The sequence below is a fragment of the Passer domesticus genome, chromosome 18 (assembly GCF_036417665.1).
Source record: "Passer domesticus isolate bPasDom1 chromosome 18, bPasDom1.hap1, whole genome shotgun sequence".
NCBI classification, from domain to species: Eukaryota; Metazoa; Chordata; class Aves; order Passeriformes; family Passeridae; genus Passer; species Passer domesticus.
The window spans coordinates 4,225,204-4,242,032 of NC_087491.1; the positions used below are offsets into that span (position 1 = coordinate 4,225,204).

General features: G+C 51.0%; 1 protein-coding gene across 14 annotated transcripts in view; it reads left to right on the forward strand.

Annotated features, from left to right (window-relative positions):
• Positions 1-16,829, forward strand: part of CACNA1B (calcium voltage-gated channel subunit alpha1 B) — a 298,893-nt gene that overhangs the window by 146,816 nt on the left and 135,248 nt on the right. For 8 of the 14 annotated variants that reach the window (XM_064393626.1, XM_064393612.1, XM_064393613.1 and 5 more), the window contains 4 exons: positions 6,534-6,649; positions 13,213-13,269; positions 13,897-13,971; positions 15,841-15,930. In XM_064393626.1, the coding sequence (XP_064249696.1) occupies positions 6,534-6,649; positions 13,213-13,269; positions 13,897-13,971; positions 15,841-15,930 (338 nt within the window). The remainder of the gene's footprint in view (positions 1-6,533; positions 6,650-13,212; positions 13,270-13,896; positions 13,972-15,840; positions 15,931-16,829) is intronic. The other 6 variants (XM_064393615.1, XM_064393618.1, XM_064393617.1 and 3 more) reach the window with 3 other exon arrangements.

The following is a 16,829-nucleotide window of genomic DNA, read 5'->3' on the forward strand; positions in this document are numbered from 1 at the left end:
CTTTAGAGCAAGGAGGAGGAAGCAGGAGCAGCTCTCCCTGTACAGGATTGATGGAGCCAGTGCTTATTCCTCAGTGCTGGACATTGGGATGGGTTAAGCAGCTCTTTGGGCTCATCCTGGACCTTTCCCAGTGGGATCCTGGCTGGCTGCAGCTCCAGATGAAATAGAAACAAAAATGTGTTTCTTGGGACAGCCTGAGGGTGAGGAGCCACAGAGCTTTGTCAGCTCAGGCCTGTAGGCTTTCCTTCTTTAACAAACTCAGACTTTTCAGCAAGCTGCAGTAAAACTTCTCTTAGCGGTGCCAACTGTCACCAGCACAAAGGAATTCTAAAAAAAATTTGGCTTTTTAGGTGAATCCATTGTTTGGTTTCCTCTCGTTCCAGCAGTTTTCAGTGTGCTCTCCCTGTGCCCCACGGATGGGCTTCCTTTCACCTCCCTCAGGTTTTTCCTTGCCCAAATGAGGTGCATTTCCATGCTTTTCCTTCTTGTTCCATGGGGCCTTTCCAATCAAGGTGCTTTGCCTGTGTTCAGTGGTGACCTGGGCCTGATGTTTAGAACTATTTGAAACCAGTGATTTAACAATACACCACGTTCATCTCTATTCATGTTTTCAGAGCAGTAAGTTAGAGACAGCAAATTATTTTTAGTTTTGCCTGCAGATTTCTGGGGATTTTGTCTGTGGATGAGAATAATCAAAGTCAGCTCATCCTGAACTTTTCCTGGTCCTTGCTGTGGTAAAGATCTGATGTTATGGGGAAGAAATCTGTGGTTTTGCTGCTCTCATGTCATTCTGTTTGCAGCCCTTGTGGGTGCAAAGTGCCAGATAAGATTTGTCCTCTTGAGTTTGTATCTTCCCAGCTCTGGGTCATGTCCAGGCAGCTGGAAACTGCATTGCTTTTCTAATCAGATTTTTCTTCCCCAAGCCAAGTTTTTAACTTTTAACAGTGTATTTCTAACTCACCAACATCCTCCCAGCTTTGTGTGCCACAGGGAATAAATCCCCCCCCCTCTCCCCATCCCTTCCTCTCATCCCTTGCCTCCTGCTGCTGCTGTGGCTACTTCAGCCTCTGCTGTGGTTGCCTTTCCTCCTCTCCTTCAGGAGTTTCAGTGAGAAACTCCAAAGGTTGGTGCCTTTGGGGTGCCTGGTCCCTGGTCTGATGCCCTGGCTGCTCTGCACTGCCCAGGGCTGCGTTCTCCAGGCAGGACTGGCTGTCCCCATGGCTCCTGAGGTGCCACCTGCCATCCATTGCTTTATGGAATCCTTGTTATTCCAGGCAGGACTGGCTGTCCCCGTGCCTCCTGAGGTGTCACATTCCATCCATTGCTTTATCAAGCCTTGTTTCTCCTGGTGTTGCAATGTATTTGCAAGGGTTAGGCCATAGTGGGCACCAGCCAGCCTGCTTCTAAGTTTGTTATCAAAGCCTCAGGAATTTGCCAAGGCTACTGGAATATAAATTGTGCTGAATTAAGAAAGAAAAGGCTGAAAGACTGAATACCAAGACAGCAAGAACTGGATAACAGAGGGCTATGAAACACCTGGAGTGTAACCAATCACATACTCTGAGAAATGCAGGCAGGAAACAAGTGAACAAGACAAAGGCACCAATCCAGAAGTGTGTACTTAGTAGTCTGTAGAATCTATAAATATGCGTGTAAGGTAAACAGTAAATGGCTTCTGCTTGTCCATATTGGTCACTTGTCCAGGAGTCCTGGATTTCCCACATCCAGGCAGGACTGGCTGTCCCCATGCCTCCTGAGGTGTCACCTGCCATCCAGGCCCAGCTTTATGCATTCCTTGGATGTACTCAGGCTGGAGACCAAGCCAGTCCTAAAACTCATTGGATTTTTTTTTTTAATGTTAATTTGAAGACTTGGAATTCCGAAAGTTCTTCGCAGCTGCTTTCCAGGAGTGGCTGGCAGAGTCCTTCCAAGATCTGCTGCTTTCTCAGCAACACTTCAGCTCCGTGGATGGCGGCTGCTCTGCTGTGTAGAGTCTGAGATTTCCTGAGATCTGAACGTGGGATCCTTCTCAATGAGGAGCTAATTACCTGTGCTGTAATTACGAGTCGCTAATCACCAGGACTATTAGTGTAGGGATGACAGCGGTGCTGTCTCATCTCTCTCTGCCTCTTCCCCGCAGTGGGAAGTGTTTCGGGCTCATTTCTGAGCAGCAAACCTGAATTGCAGAGGTTTGAGGATGTGATCAGTCTTGCACTGCCGCTGCCCTGGGCGTGTGCCATGCAAGCCAGAGCAGGAGGAGAATTTAGGATGCTCCATCCCAGCTCTCTGCTGTCACACAGGAAAGTTAATCACACACTCAGGGGATGAAGATTGTGGGTTGTTGATTTTTATCCCTCTTTGGTGTGACAGGATTTTTAATTTAAGGCCAACATGGATAAAGTAGTTATAAGAATTTCATTAGTTTATTATGTTTACTGACCCTGGTGGTTATTCAGGAGCTGCCTCTGTCTCTTGTGTGGCTCGGGGGGGCTCTGGAATTGCCCTGGTGTGGCTCTCTCAGTGCATATTTCACAGCAAGATTGATTTCCCTCCTCCACCCACCAAGGTGGAAAGCAGCAACCATCCATTTTCTGGTGACACTAAGCACCGGCCACTCTCCAGGAGAAAAATGTGACACACGGAGCCTGCCTGGATGTGGTTTCCATGATGGATGCACTGCCTTGGAATCCTGCTTGTTCCTGCTGTCTCTGTGCAATCAGCTACAAGGTGGGCAGGGGCACCTTCCACCATCCCAGGCTGCTCCCAGCCCCTCCAGCCTGGCCTTGGGCACTGCCAGGGAACCAGGGGCAGCCACAGCTGCTCTGTGCCAAGACCTCTCCACCCTCACAAAAAACATCATGACACATTCCAGAACTGGCCAAACGGTGGAAAACCAGCTCTGAAAAAAAATCCTGGAGGTAAAACTGGGCAGGAAGGAGCAAATTCCTGCTCAGGTTTTTCTTTTCTGGGGATTTGGGAGATTTTTGCAAGTCAATAGCATAAATAGGAATTATGCTGAATAAAAGAGGAAACCTATTTACTGCTCCCAACTCTTCCCATGGGGCTCTCTGTGTTTTCATTTGGAGCTGGCAGGGAAACTTCAGATGAAATATTTTTAGATGAAATAAGGCATTTTGATATGATTCCCCCCTTTCTTTGAATGTGTTCTGAAATCTGTTGAAGAGCTCTCAAAGGGAAATTCTGGGAGTTTTCTAGTTGTAGCAAATGGGGAATGTTTCAGTTCCTGAATAGTGATGGACATAGTGGAAGAGACACACATCATTGCTATTTCATTTCATATAGAAAACCCTCTTTTTAACAAGTCCCAGCTTCACCAAACCTCTCTGCCATCTCCTGAAATGAGAAAGAACAAGTGGAGCTCCTTTCACCAGGAAGATTCTAAATCAAGACCCTCCAGTCTTGAACCTGATTGTGCAGCAGCTCTGGAGCATCGAGAAAGAGTTTTATGAGCAGGGACCCAAGGAATTGCCTTCTCCTGGAAGTTACATTGCCAACTTCTACAGCAATGCCTGGACAAGGCTGTGGACAAGCTCCAGCAGTGGCCCACAGGAACCTCAGGAGGTTTCAGCAGTGCTGGAGCTGCCCCTGGGTCAGGAGAACCCCCAGCACCAATCCAGGCTGGGATGAGCAGCTGGAGCAGCCTGGAGAGGGACCTGGGGGTGCTGGGGGTGAGAGCTGGAGCTGCCCCAGCCCTGAACCCCTGCCCTGGGCTGAGCCCAGCGTGGGCAGCAGGGCAGGGGGGATTGTGCCCCTGTGCCCTGGGCTCAGGTGAGACCCCACCTGCAGAGCTGCCCCAGCCCTGGCCCAGCACAGGGAGGAGCTGGAGCTGCTGCAGAGATCCAGAGGAGGCACCAGGGGGATCAGAGGATGGAGCAGCTCTGCTGGGAGGAGAGGCTGGCACAGCTGGGATTGTTCACCTGGAGAGGAGAAGCTTTGGGGGACCCCAGTGTGGCCTTGCAGGGCCTGAAGGGGCTGGCAAGAAACCTGGAGAGACAATTTACAGGGGTCTGGAGTGCCAGGACACAGGGAATGGCTCCCACTGCCAGAGGGCAGGGATGGATGGGATATTGGGAATTAGGAATTGTTCCCTGAGAGGGTGGGCAGGCCCTGGCACAGGGTGCCCAGAGCAGCTGTGGCTGCCCCTGGATCCCTGGCAGTGCCCAAGGCCAGGCTGGACAGGGCTGGGAGCAGCCTGGGACAGTGGGAGGTGTCCCTGCCATGGCAGGGGTGGTACTGGATGAGCTTTGAGGTCCCTTCCAACCCAAACAATTCTGGGATCCTGTGGTGGCCAAAGGTGCCAGTTCCAGGGAGCAGGAGGGACTGGTGGCTTTAACCTCACAATGTCCCTCACTGGTGCCTTGGGAGATCTGAGTTTGGCTGTACAGAAACTGCTGAAGGTTTGCAACTTCCAGCAGTTTCTCCCTCATTTTCTTACACTTTTAAAGTACAGACTTTCCACTTGAGATGTTGGACTCTGATCCTTGTGGGTCCTTTCTGTTTTGTGACTCTGCAATATAAAGTTGTGATAAAAGGGACAAGTCCTGGGTAACTTTTACTGTCCTCAGGCCAGACAGGACCTGGCAGAAGATGAAAAGCTCTGCAAGGAGAGCTCTCCCTTTGCTGCTCCTGAGGGGTGAGGGAGCAGTGCCATGGCTCATCTGCTGTCCTTCCTGCCCACGGGGGTCCTCCAGGAAACTTCCCACTGCTGCTGTCTCCTCCTTTGGGAGAGCTGTGCTGACGCCAGCCCCTAATGCCATGCCTGGAAAATGAAACGCACATTGTCACCTCATGCTGCCTGACCTCATTCTTCCTGCTCCAGACACAAATCAGACTGAGGGAAGGTCCATGGCCCCAGGAAGCAGCGGCTGAAGCAGGAATGAGAGCACAAAAAGGGAAGAGGGTGACGCAGCTGACACTTGCAGGATCTGGGGTCACCCTGGGGGTGTGCTGAGTGCCAGGGGGGAGCTGTCAGCTCAGAGCTGTGTTTGGACTCCAAGGATGGGCCCAGGGGCTGTCCTGGCAGGAGAGGGGAGTCAGGAGCCTGGGATGTGCTCCAAAATGAATATTCCAGCTCAGCCCTCCCATCAGTGCTGGGTCCTCCCTCAGTCCCTTCTCCGTGGGTCACATCCCTGCCAAACGAAGCACAAGTGGCACCTTTGAAGGAGCAGCTGCAGATTTGGAATGCAAAGCTGCCCCTGCCACTTGGAGCTCCTTTTCCCCCCATTCTTCCACCCTTCCACCAGCTCCTGCTCCTTGCTGGCTTTTGATGAGCACGTGTGGGTTGATTAGGTGGGATTTTAGTACAAATCATTAGTTAGCTGATTAGTTAGTAAACTGAAGGTGTGAAGGACACAGAAGAATTTAGATGTGCTGAGGGATTGAAGCTTCATGATCCCACCTTTCTCCAGACAGAGAAGAACTCTTGTGGGGGACACTCCAGCGAGTGCTTTGAACAGGGATTGCAGGGGCTGGTCAGAGCTCCATAAATGGCAGCTGGACACCTTCATGTGTCCAGAAAATCAGAACATTCCAGAGGTGCCAGGAATTACCTTGGGGAAGTCCCCAGCGTGGGTTGCCAGCCTGGTGGCTGCACTTTTTTCTCACCTTCAAGCTAGACCAGCAGGATGTTCTTGGACGTGATTTTTGTGATGGTTGGATGACCTGTCCCTTCCCTGCCTGGGAAACCTTGAAGAAAGACTGACAGGGAAGAACAGATCCCTTCAGAAAATTGCTGATGTCTGTGGCTTAATCTTGGCTTCTAGAGGAGATTGTGCTGTGGAGAGAGCTGGAGGAAGGTTTTTAGCATCGAGGATGATAATTTGTGTTTCATGACTGGCTGTGGTGTGTGCACATGGATTTTTTCAGGTCTTTTTCCGGATGAGAGGGGCAGCTGAGGAATAATTTGTTGGACTGATGCCTCAGCTTTTAGCTTTTCTATTTTTCACGTTCTATAATGCTTTAGTGTGTGGGTCTGAGCTTCATATGAGAGGATGGTGAGCTCTGTGCACAGGGCAGGGAGACAAAACAATTCCTGCTCTAGCTGGGGACCAAGGACAAATGATCCAAATCTCAGGCCCAAGAGCACAAACAACGTGGGCTGAAGAGAGAAAAACAAGCAGGATGGGACTGCATGGGCTAAAGCTGGAACTGGACAATGAACTGCAATCTGCAAATGGAGCAGAGCTGATCCCAGGGAGAGACCCCGGGAGCGCTCGTGCATTTTGGGACCACTTTGGTTCATCTTGGGTGCAGCCCTGGCTGGGCTCTTGTGCTGCCCAAGGTGGATCCATGGAGGAGATCCTTTGAATAAATCCCTGCTTTATTCTGTAGCTCTGTCCATCTCTGTTCTAGGGCAGCCTCCAAAAGGCACCAGGACAACAATAAGTCCCTTACTGTGCTTTCCACTCCCTACCCCCATCCTGGACTCCACAGGCTCCCTGGAAGGCTGGGGGAGGGCTGTGTGCCTGCCCTGGCTGCCTGTGATGGGTTTTCCCTCTCTTGTGTGCCCGCAGGGAATTTGCCAAGGAGCGAGAGCGGGTGGAGAACCGCCGGGCGTTCCTGAAGCTCCGCAGGCAGCAGCAAATCGAGCGCGAGCTCAACGGCTACCTGGAGTGGATCTTCAAAGCAGGTAAGGCAGGCACCTCCCAGGCTTGCCTGGGTGTGTTTTGGGGCAAGGGAGGTCTGGTGATGGGCTCCAGAATGAGTCCTTGGTGTGGCCAAGCCTGGGAGGGCCCAGCCAGCACTCGTTGGTTTTGTTGGAATTCTTTCAGAGCGTTTGCACCAAGGTTATTGCAAAAAGATCTCGGTTTGGTTTAAGCAAAACTAAAGGAGCTGAGCCAGCTTTATTGCTGAGATCAAAGCAATTGTCCTAATACAGGATAAAAAGTGATCTATAAAAAGTGATCTGTGGATGCAACAGACTGTTCAGAAAGTAAGAAAATGAGCTTCGTTTTCTCACTCTTTGATCAGGCTGTTGCATCCACAGTGATCGAGTGCCCAAAGCCTGCACAGAGAGGAACTAATCCCTTCCATGAGTAATTTCTGTTTTATTTACTCCCTGCCCCAGCTGGTTTATCAGCCTTTTTTTCTGTGCTGGTAAAACCCACCCAAGTGGCATTTTTTATGAGCTACAAAGATCACTTGCACGAAACCCCCCAGCCCATATTAACATTGATTTATAACCACTGGAACTGAACATTGCTCTTTATTGCAAGGCGTGAGCAACTTTAACCGGGACCCAGACACATTAATTTAACAGAAAATAGCATTTTTATCAGACTGCAACGATTACCAATAACCCTCCTGCCTTATGGAGCAGCTGATATTTATATATTGACATAACCACAGTCAATTCTTTCATGCAGCACCAAGAAAATGGGGGGTAATTTCCTCCTTGCTTGCTTTTCAACATCTGAGCCAAGTGAAAAGGCCTTTTAAAACAATGATGGGGAGGAAAAGAAGTGCTGGTTTCTCAAATAGATTCCTGGGTGCCATTTAGACAGATGAGCTTCATCTTTGCTCTTTACAACTGAAATGTAAAATAGAAATATCAGCAGTTTATGTGGTGCTTTAAACCCATTCTTTCTTGTAGCACTGCACTGGGTGACAATCGAGGGCCACTTGTGTTGTCAGGCTTTTATTCACTGTGACTGTTCAGCAGCAACTCAGGCAGCCACCCTTCATTCTGTGCTTCTGGAGGAATCAGAAAATAAAGAATTCCCTTTCCATTTAGAATTTGTCTTTTTGTCTTCTCATTAGTTTACAGCTTCTGTGCAGTCTCAAACTCAGAATAATTCCTGCCTTGCCCAGTGGCTGGAGCAGGGTTCTCTGTGCTTCTCCCTTTCTCATCCTGTCTTGCTTTTAAGGCTCTTGGTGATTTTTGGTCTCTCAATCCTGATCTCCTTCCCTAAAAGAGAGCTGAGAATTCCTCAGCAGGGTTCTGGGTGGCTTTGTGTCACTTTGGGGCCTGCTCTGCTCATCACCGGCTGAGCTTGTGAGAAACTTGGGATGGAGAAATTATAAAATGTACAGTCAACCTCTGCTCCCATTCCCATCCCTGTGGGAATTCCTGGCTCTTCCCAAATTTCTTTGTTGCCAGGGCTGAATAAATGCCACACCAATCTCGAGTGAAACTGCTGGAAAATGCACATTTTTCAGCCTAATAACACATGAGCCAGAAGGTTTTGTGGAACAGGGAAGTGCATGCAAAAGAGCTGAATCAGGGAATGTTAAAAATACTCTGGAAAGGCATTGTTGAGAACACAATAGGAATATAAAAGAGCCTCCTAGTACAGCTGAATAATAACAGTAATTAAAATCAGCTTAGCAGTGTTAATAAAATCTTTGAATAAAAATGCAGCGTGAAGGCAAAGCAGAGCAGAGAATCCAGGCTTCAGGACTGAGGCACTGAAAATTGGGACTGTGCCGTCCATGGGGATTTCCCAGGTCTGCTTTGGGGATTTCAGCTCTGAAATGATCTGGAATTCCTTCTCCAGGATTTGGAGGGGGGAGATCCAGCCAGGGAGGACAGACAGAAAGGGACAGAAATTGCAGCAGCCCCAGGCAGGAGCTGTTTGCACAAAGGGAAGAGCAAAAGCTCCTGGGATTCTGCTCTAATGGAACTCTGGAGGATTTGGTCATTATTCCTGGGAATATTGAATTAAGTCCTTCTGCCAGCCTTGACCTTGTTGACTCTTGGAGCAAAGAGTGCCACGTGTTAACACCCAGTTTGATTTTAAAAACTAAACCAACTCCATGGAGCTGTGCCCTGCCCTCACTTTAAATCTGTTGCCTTTCTGCAGCGAGAGGAAGAATTCAGGAGTTCTTTTAATTACTTTTCTTTCTCTAATCTCCCTCTACCTTGTTTCATCTTATTTTTTCCTGCTCTAAAGCACCCAGAACCAATCAGCCCAATCCTCCCTCTTCCCCTGGAAGCCTCATCAGGTTTCCAATATTTCTAATATCCTCCCTGAACATTTGGTTTGTTCGATTTTTTTCCCCCTCGTTTATTTTTGATGCAAGGCAGGAAGAGTGGAAAGCTGCATTCCAGTGCTTCATAAAATGATGTTTTAATCCCTAGATGGTTTTTTTCTCTGTAGTTTTTTTACATATTCTGTGTAGTTGCTGGAGCTGGACAGGAGGTGCCTTTGTCTTTTGTAGTGCTCAGGTTTTTGCCTGAAGTGTTGTTTTAGGACCAAGGGAAGTGTGAGTGACTAAAATCACTCCTTTACCTGTGCCCTACCACCCCTCAGGCAACAATAATTTTAATTTAACACTGTGGTTATTGACCACTCTGAAGTGTCTTTAATGTTTCTCATTGATGTCTGTAATTTGAATTATCACAGAATCCCAGACTGGTTTGGGGTGGAAGCCCCATTCAGCCTGGCCTTGGGCACTGCCAGGGATCCAGGGCAGCCACAGCTGCTCTGGGCACCCTGTGCCTGCCCACCCTCCCAGGGAACAATTCCTTCTCAAAATCCCATCTAAACCTCCCCTCCTTCAGTTTGAAGACAGTTGTCCTTTCCAGAGGAATTAAAAAGTGCCAAGTGATGCAATCCATGCAAATGATTTTGCTCCTGCTGCTTTCTCCACTGAACTCCTCAGAACTGCAGGAACTCCAAGGCTGGGATTTTTGAAGAACAGGGAACTACAAGTTCTCCACACAGAGTAAAGAGTTTATAAGCCCACAAATATTCTTTTGAAGATGCTTCTCTTATCTTACAAAGACATGAATCATCTGGAAAACACTTTTCTCAGAGACTCTAAATCTTCTTGTTCAGGGCTAATCAAGTTTCATGTCTTTTGCATTTTAATTCTTTCCAAATCCACCTTTTTCACACCAAACTGGAGTGCTTCTGTTCTCCTGAGTGCCAGGCTTTGGGAATGGTGTCACCTCTCTCTGCCGGCCCTCTGTAAGTTCAAAGCCATCCCTTGGCATGGCAGAGCTCTCTGAACTTCAGGTTTCAGCTTTCTTTAGAAGAACAGAGCCCTGAGGCCCTGGGAGAGATGGGAACAGACACCTCCAGCAAAGAACCCCGTGTGAGATGCCAAGGCAGGGAAATTGCCACAAAGACAAAGCAGAGCTCCCTGGGAGAGTGTGACAGCCACTTCTGAGGGCTGCACTTTTATCAACATTTCTATTTACCCAGCCAGAAATTAAAGTAATTTAGTCTTTGTTTTCCCTCACCTCTTGCACTTGTTGAGTGCAAGTTATTTCCAGTAATCTGCTGCTCCTCTGAGCCCTCCATGTCCTCTTTCCACACACCAAAGAGGAGAAGCGGCACCACTTTCTCAGCTGCTTTGCCTTTATTTGCAACCCAGCACTTAATGAACAAAAATTCCTCCTGCTGCTGAGACACCCCTGGCTCTGACACCCTGAGCCTTTGTTTGGAGGCTCATAATTGCTGCTCTGGTCCCATCTCTCTGCTGAACATTTCTCCTCATGCAGAGGCACCATTTTTGAAGGGTTTTTCAGGTGCCAAATTATCTCCTTCCAGGCTCTGTTAGGGATGACTAAAGGGAAAGAGGCTCCTGAGCCTCTGTTCAGGATGTTGGCTGGTGAAAAACTCCTCCTGGCAGTGCTCAGTGACCTGCTGAGCTCTCTTTTTAGCCTTGAAAACCTCCTGGGGTAGCTGTGGTCCTTTGGATTCCCAGAGGACACGAGGCAGACAGGAATAACTATCAAGGGAGAGAACCTGGGAAGGCTGCAGGAGGAGAGCGAGGCTTGAGGGAATTTCAGAGGTGAAAAAAGCCTGGGTTATTTTAAAGGAACAGCAAAACTGAGCCCAGCTGTGATTTATGGATGGAGATTTGTTTGAGCACCAATTCAGAACCCTGAATTTGGGGCAAAGGTTTGCAGACTTGTCTTGTAAGAGTAATTTGTAGGTGGGAATCCAATATAGCAGCAGCCTTTGGGAAGGGTCTCCCATCCCTTCCTTGTGTTTCAGGGCAGTCACACTGGGAATTGCCATTTCAGTCCTCCCATATTTTATCCCCCAAATATCAGTACAGCTTTTCCTGGGGAGCACTTCAGAAGAACCTTTTGGTCTGAGGTGCTGGCTGGTCAGAGAAGTCTCTTGAACTGCTTAAAAAAACCCATTTCACTCTTCTGACCTCTCTTAAGAAGTCTTGAAAACCACCTGAATTGTAGGTGGGGATTGCAGGCACAACTTGTGGGTTCTTGGAAGGACTTTACACCTTTTAAAGTGCAGCTTTGAGCTCACCTGACATTTTTACCCATCTCAGCTCTCCTTTCTTTCACATCTCTGGTGCATTACTTTGCACTTCTGTATTTCCTTCCCCTCCGCTTGGTTTTCCAGCCTTCCTCAGCCCTTGGTATTATTTTTCAGCCTTCTCAATTTGCTGTCTTATTAAAGTATCATTCCCTCTCTCTCCCAGATGATTAATAAAGAGATTATATAAGGCTTGTGTGGCTTATATAGGCTTATATAAGGCTGATCCCTCTGGTATCCTTCTAGACAGCTCTCGGCTACACACTTTGATGTTTGGCCTCTGGTTTGTATTTATTTTTCTGAAGTTACTCTTCCATCTAGACTGGCTTAAATGGACTTTAAAGCAAAATTTGGTGGGAACACTGTCAGATGTTTTAGTAAGAGCGCAAATCACACAGATGGAATTACAGGCATGTGAATTTGCCATTTGTAAGAATAGAAGGAAGTGTGGAGTTTACCAGCTGCCAACTCAATGTTTTGTTTGCTTTGGGTTGTCCTTTAGCAGATCCCCACATCAGTTTCCAGAAGCAAACCCAAAATCTGTGGTTCTCAGTGTGGTCTCAAGTATTGGCACAGCACTGAAAACTGGCCAGGGGGGGTGGCAGTGCCCTGGGAAACCTCAGGAAATTGGGTTGTCTTTCACACAGATAAAAATTATTCCATTTTGGGAGGTTGGTTTTTAGTGTTTCCTGGGTTGTTTTTTTTTTTTTTTTTTTTTTTTTTTTAATTGAGGACAGTGCAAGGTTGTGTTTTAGAGATGAGTTGCAGAGGAATGGAAGGGTGGTGTTGCAATCACTGTGCCAGGCAGAGCTCCCCTATGGAAAGCTTGCTGGGGATTTTATTTGGACAAAGATTTGATGTGATGTCTCTGTGGTGACAGCAACTCTCCTGCCGTGTGGCCCTGCTGCTCTCACCCTGTGTCACCACTCTGCTGAATCCAGACTTTTGGAGACAAAAGAGCAGTGATGGGTGTGGAGCATCTTCCCCAAACTGTCTCCAGTGTGGATGGGCATGAGGGACCTTCCTGGGGCTTGTGGGATTTGTGGTGCTGCCTGGTCTGCAGGGAGGTCCTTGGTCTCCAGAGGTGCCTTGGGGATGAGAGCTGGTGAAGAACCTGGTGTGGGAGGTTCTGAGGAGAGATCCCAAGGAGGAAGTGATTGGTTTGGGATCCTCCCGCTGTGTGAGAGGGACAAGGGCTGAGAATGGCATCCTGGCCTGGATCAGGAATGGTGTGGCCAGCAGGAGCAGGGAGGTCACTCTGCCCCTGTGCTTGGCACTGCTGAGGGCACACCTGGAGTGCTGTGTCCAGCTCTGGCCCCTCACTTTGGGAAGGACCTTGGGACACTCGAGAGCATCCAGAGGAGGCAACAAGGCTGGAGAGGGGCTGGGAACACAAACCCTGAGAGGAGCCACTGAGGGAGCTGGGGGTGCTCAGCCTGGAGAAAAGGAGACTCAGGGGTGCCCTCATCACTCTGCACAGCTCCTGAAAGGTGCCTGTGCTCAGCTGGGGCTGGGCTCTGTCTCCAGCAGCACTGACACAACCAGAGCACACAGCCTCAAGCTGGGCCAAGGGAAATTCAGGTTTGGTATTAGGAAAAAGTTTTGACAGAAAGAGTGATAAAGTTCTGGAATGGCTGCCTGGGGAGGTGGTGCAGTCCCCATCCCTGGGTGTGTTTAACAAAGCCTGGATGTGGCACTGGGTGCCAGGGTTGAGTTGAGGGGTTGGGGCTGGGCTGGACTTGATGATCTTGAAGGTCTCTTCCAGCCCAGTAAATCTGTGAATTCTGTGAGAAGCACAGCCCTGAGCCATGCATTGCTCTGCGGACTCTGCCGGGGTGGGCTGGGTGGCCCTGGGGTGGGCTGGGTGGCCCTGGGACAGGCTCCTGCTGCCCCACCAGCCGGTGTTGGAGCAGGGCTCTGAGGAACCTGAGGCTGACCCTGATCGGTTTTCCTTTTCCAGAGGAGGTCATGCTGGCCGAGGAGGACAAGAACGCAGAAGAGAAGTCCCCTCTGGACGGTAGGTGGCTTTGCTGGGCATTTTCCTCCTGTGCCACGGGAGAGGTTCCACTGCTGTCACTGCCACGCTTTCCTCCCGGCCAGGAGGATCCTCCCGCATGCACCCGGCACAAATCCGGCCACAGAGCCCCTTCTCCAGGCTGCAGGTGGCTGAGGAGCAGTTATGGGACACCCCACGCCGGCCCGGGATGGGGATGTGCCCTCGGGGTCGGTGCCCACGCCCTGCCGAGGGTGGCTGGCTGTGTGTGCAGGGGGTAGAGGCTGCCAGGAGGATGCAGAAGAGCGAATGCGCTGACCGAGAGAAGGCAGGGCTCCGAACGGATTTGACCAAGGGACCGAGCCCCCTGTTAGCTGTAAGCAGTAAGACATAACAGGGTGTGGTGATGCTTCCTTCCGACGTGCGAGCCCAGCGTGGCAGGACGGCCGGAGGAGCCGAGCAGCGAGGCCACGGGGATGCTCCCCCTGTGCCTCCAGCCCCGACAGCTCTTAGGATGCGCCAGCCACTCAAAGCTCAGTTAAAGATTCTTCCCTCTCCCTTTTCTGACCATCTTTCGTCCTCCCATGTCTCCTCCTTTCCCCTCCCCTCCCTCCCCCCCCTCTTTTTTTTTCTCCTCCCATTCACTGTCAGGGAGGGCCGCCTCGGAAGGGCCGATTCCTCAAGGCACGGCGCCGGCAGAGACTGGCAGCGGCAGCAGCTACAACAGTGAGTGGATTGCAAATCACCAGGGGCTTAGGTGGCACACAGGGGCAGCTTCCCCCGCAGCCCCGTGCCCAGGTCACCGGTGACAGTCCCCAGGCGGCTTTGCCCGGGCCCAGCCGTGCAGCCCCGCGCTGCGGCCGGCCCTGCCCGGCCTCGGCCGGCCCGGTGACCTGCGCTGGGCAGCTCTGGGGCTGGAGCAGCTGGGGCTGCAGCAGGTCAGGGCTGAGGTGTGCGTGGCCAGTCCTGTGTGCGTGCCGGGGGTGTGTGTGAGCTGGGGAAGCCTGGCCGGCACCTGGGCACAGCCAGGGCTGCCAGGCTTCGCTGCAGTTTGTGTCTGAGGAGCAGGATGAGTGCTGTCAGAAACTCGAGGTGGGTGCAAGGCACGGAGAAAAGACCCAGAGATACTCAGGGCTTCTCTCATCCTAAAGTGAAAGGAGCCTGAGAATGTTCCCAGCCTTGGAGCAACTGGTATGGAGCAGCCCACAGTCTATGGTGGTAAATTCTGAGTCCCCAAAACACAGGGACGTGCCTGGAGAGATGGCACAACCTCACTGCCAAACACACGGAGGAGTTTTCTGGGGCAGAAGACGAAAAGCTGCTCAGTTCATGCCAGGGAGTGTTGGAAAAATTGAATCCCAGTGCTGGTTGTGCTCCAGTGCTGAGGATGGCCCTGGATGTGCTGGAGTGAACTGGGACAGACACAGCCTGAGGGACCCCGAGCTGGCATTGCTGGCACTGAGGGTTCAGCCGAGAGCTGGGTGGGGCAGCAAGGACCACAAACAGTGCAAAGCAATGGATCCAGATCACAGGTTCATCCTCCCCTCTGCTCTGGGTGTTCCTGAAGTGACTCAAGCACAGCCCGTAGGAGCAGGAAGCGCATCCACGTCTCTGTCAGGGCAGGGCAATCCGTGCAGTGTGGGAAAGGAATCTGTCGAGAATTAGGGTGAGGGGATGTTGTGGAGGAGCCTCCCCGGGGCAGTCTCTGCAGCGTGAGTGGCTTTGCTGTGTGTGCCCACGGACCAGTCTGTATCACCACACCGTGGGGTGTCTTACTGCTGATAGAAAGTGCTGCTTTAGTTACTGTATGTCTCGAAGCTGTCACCAAACTGTACCAACGTGATTTTTTTTTTCTGCCACTTCTCAAGGTTCTGCAGGTAGGTGGTCCTGGGAGCAGCGTCCTCAGTGCTCCTGCCTCACCCCCCGTGCTCTGGGTGGACAGTGCAGAGCTCTCATTCCCTGTTGGAGTAAATGTAGTGATGTTTGCCCTACCCACTAAAAGCTGCTTTTGGAGGGGGAAAAAAAGTGTTTTCAAAGAATTCCGACATCCCCAGAGGGCAGGGATTGCACACCGGGTGCTGCTGAGAGGCTGCTCACTGGCGTGTGGCCGCTTTTTCCACGCAGCATTTCTGCTCCTTGAGGCATGGCTGGGTGGTAAACCGAGCTCTATAAACACTGACCTCCTCATGGTGCCCTCTGCAAACAGCACTGGTGGTTCCAGGGGTGGCAGCACTCATCTCCCAGCCCCGTGGGGCTCAGGAAGCTCCAGTGTCCCTGCCCAGCCTTTGTGCTGTGCTCAAAGTGCAGCTGCAGTGACCCCCCACCCTCCTGCATCTGCTGCATGAAGTGGAACAGGCAGAGCTATGCCTGGCAAGCCTTCAAGGGCTGGAAGGGCAAAGGAGTGAAGCACCCTGGCACTGAGGCATGCAGAGGCCCTGCAGGGTTGTGGGTTGTCCGGTTTGCTCCAGGGTACCCTGGTGGGAGAGCTTTAAGCTGGCATTGGGAAGGAAATGCTGGCCCTGGAGAGTGAAGGGAGGGGGAGAGAGAATCCACTCTGCATCCTCACGGGGCATTTTCTCTTTAATTTGCACGCAGTGTTGAAAAGAGCCGCAATAAAGAAGAGCAAAAATGACCTGATTCATGCAGAAGAAGGTGAGGACCATTTCACAGACATTTGCTCCGTTGGTGAGTACTGGCTTCGCATCCCCCGAGGTTTCAATCTCCACCTGAACCTGTCCATGTCATGTTTCCTCCTCTGGAGAGGCTCCTTTGCTCCAGAAGCTGCAGTTTCTTGAAGGAGAATGAATTTCCACTCGACTTACTTGCCAAAGCAAAAAGCTCCGTGGCTTCACCCTCTCCCTGCGCTGCCTGCCTCAGCTCTTGCATGCTGCACCCTTGGGAGAGCCCTGCAAAGCCTTGGCACAGTCCCTGCTGGGCTGGCCATCCCAGGATTCTGCTTGGAACGTGCTCATTCCTGCTAATGAACCCCAAATCTGCCAAACAACACTGTTGGAGGGAGGAGAGAAGTGGCCACAGTGCCGTGGTCACTAATGCCCAGCTGAGGTGTCCCAGGAGTGGTCACTGGGAAGTGCTGGGCAGTGGCCTCAAGTCTCTCATTCTTGTCTTAGAGGAAGACCTTAAAGGGATTTTAAAGCCAGTTCTGGAGATCCAGTGCAGAGCAGGGCATCCTGCACTGTGGGGCGTTGCTGGGGTGGATTTCTCATCCTCAGGCTGAGGAGGTGCTGCCCGTTCTGCAGCTGCCAGAGCTGATTCCCTGCTGAGACCTGCCCAGATGGGGAGGCAGAGGCAGCTCTGGGCACTCAGCACCCACCTCAGGGAGCTGCTGGAGCCAAACCCCTGTGAGCCGTGGGAGAGCATCTCCTGCTGCTCTGCAGTCGGGTGCTTTGCTCATCCCCTGTTGTTGGAGCCTGTTTTGCTGCTGAAGCAGCAGATGTTCTCATTATCTTCCAAAGAAATGTCTTGGCAGCCCAGTCCCCACGAAGCAGCAAATCCTGGATGCACAGGAGGAGCAGCACAAACAGCACATTTGAGAATCCGTGTCCGTGGCTGTTGCACAGCATGAG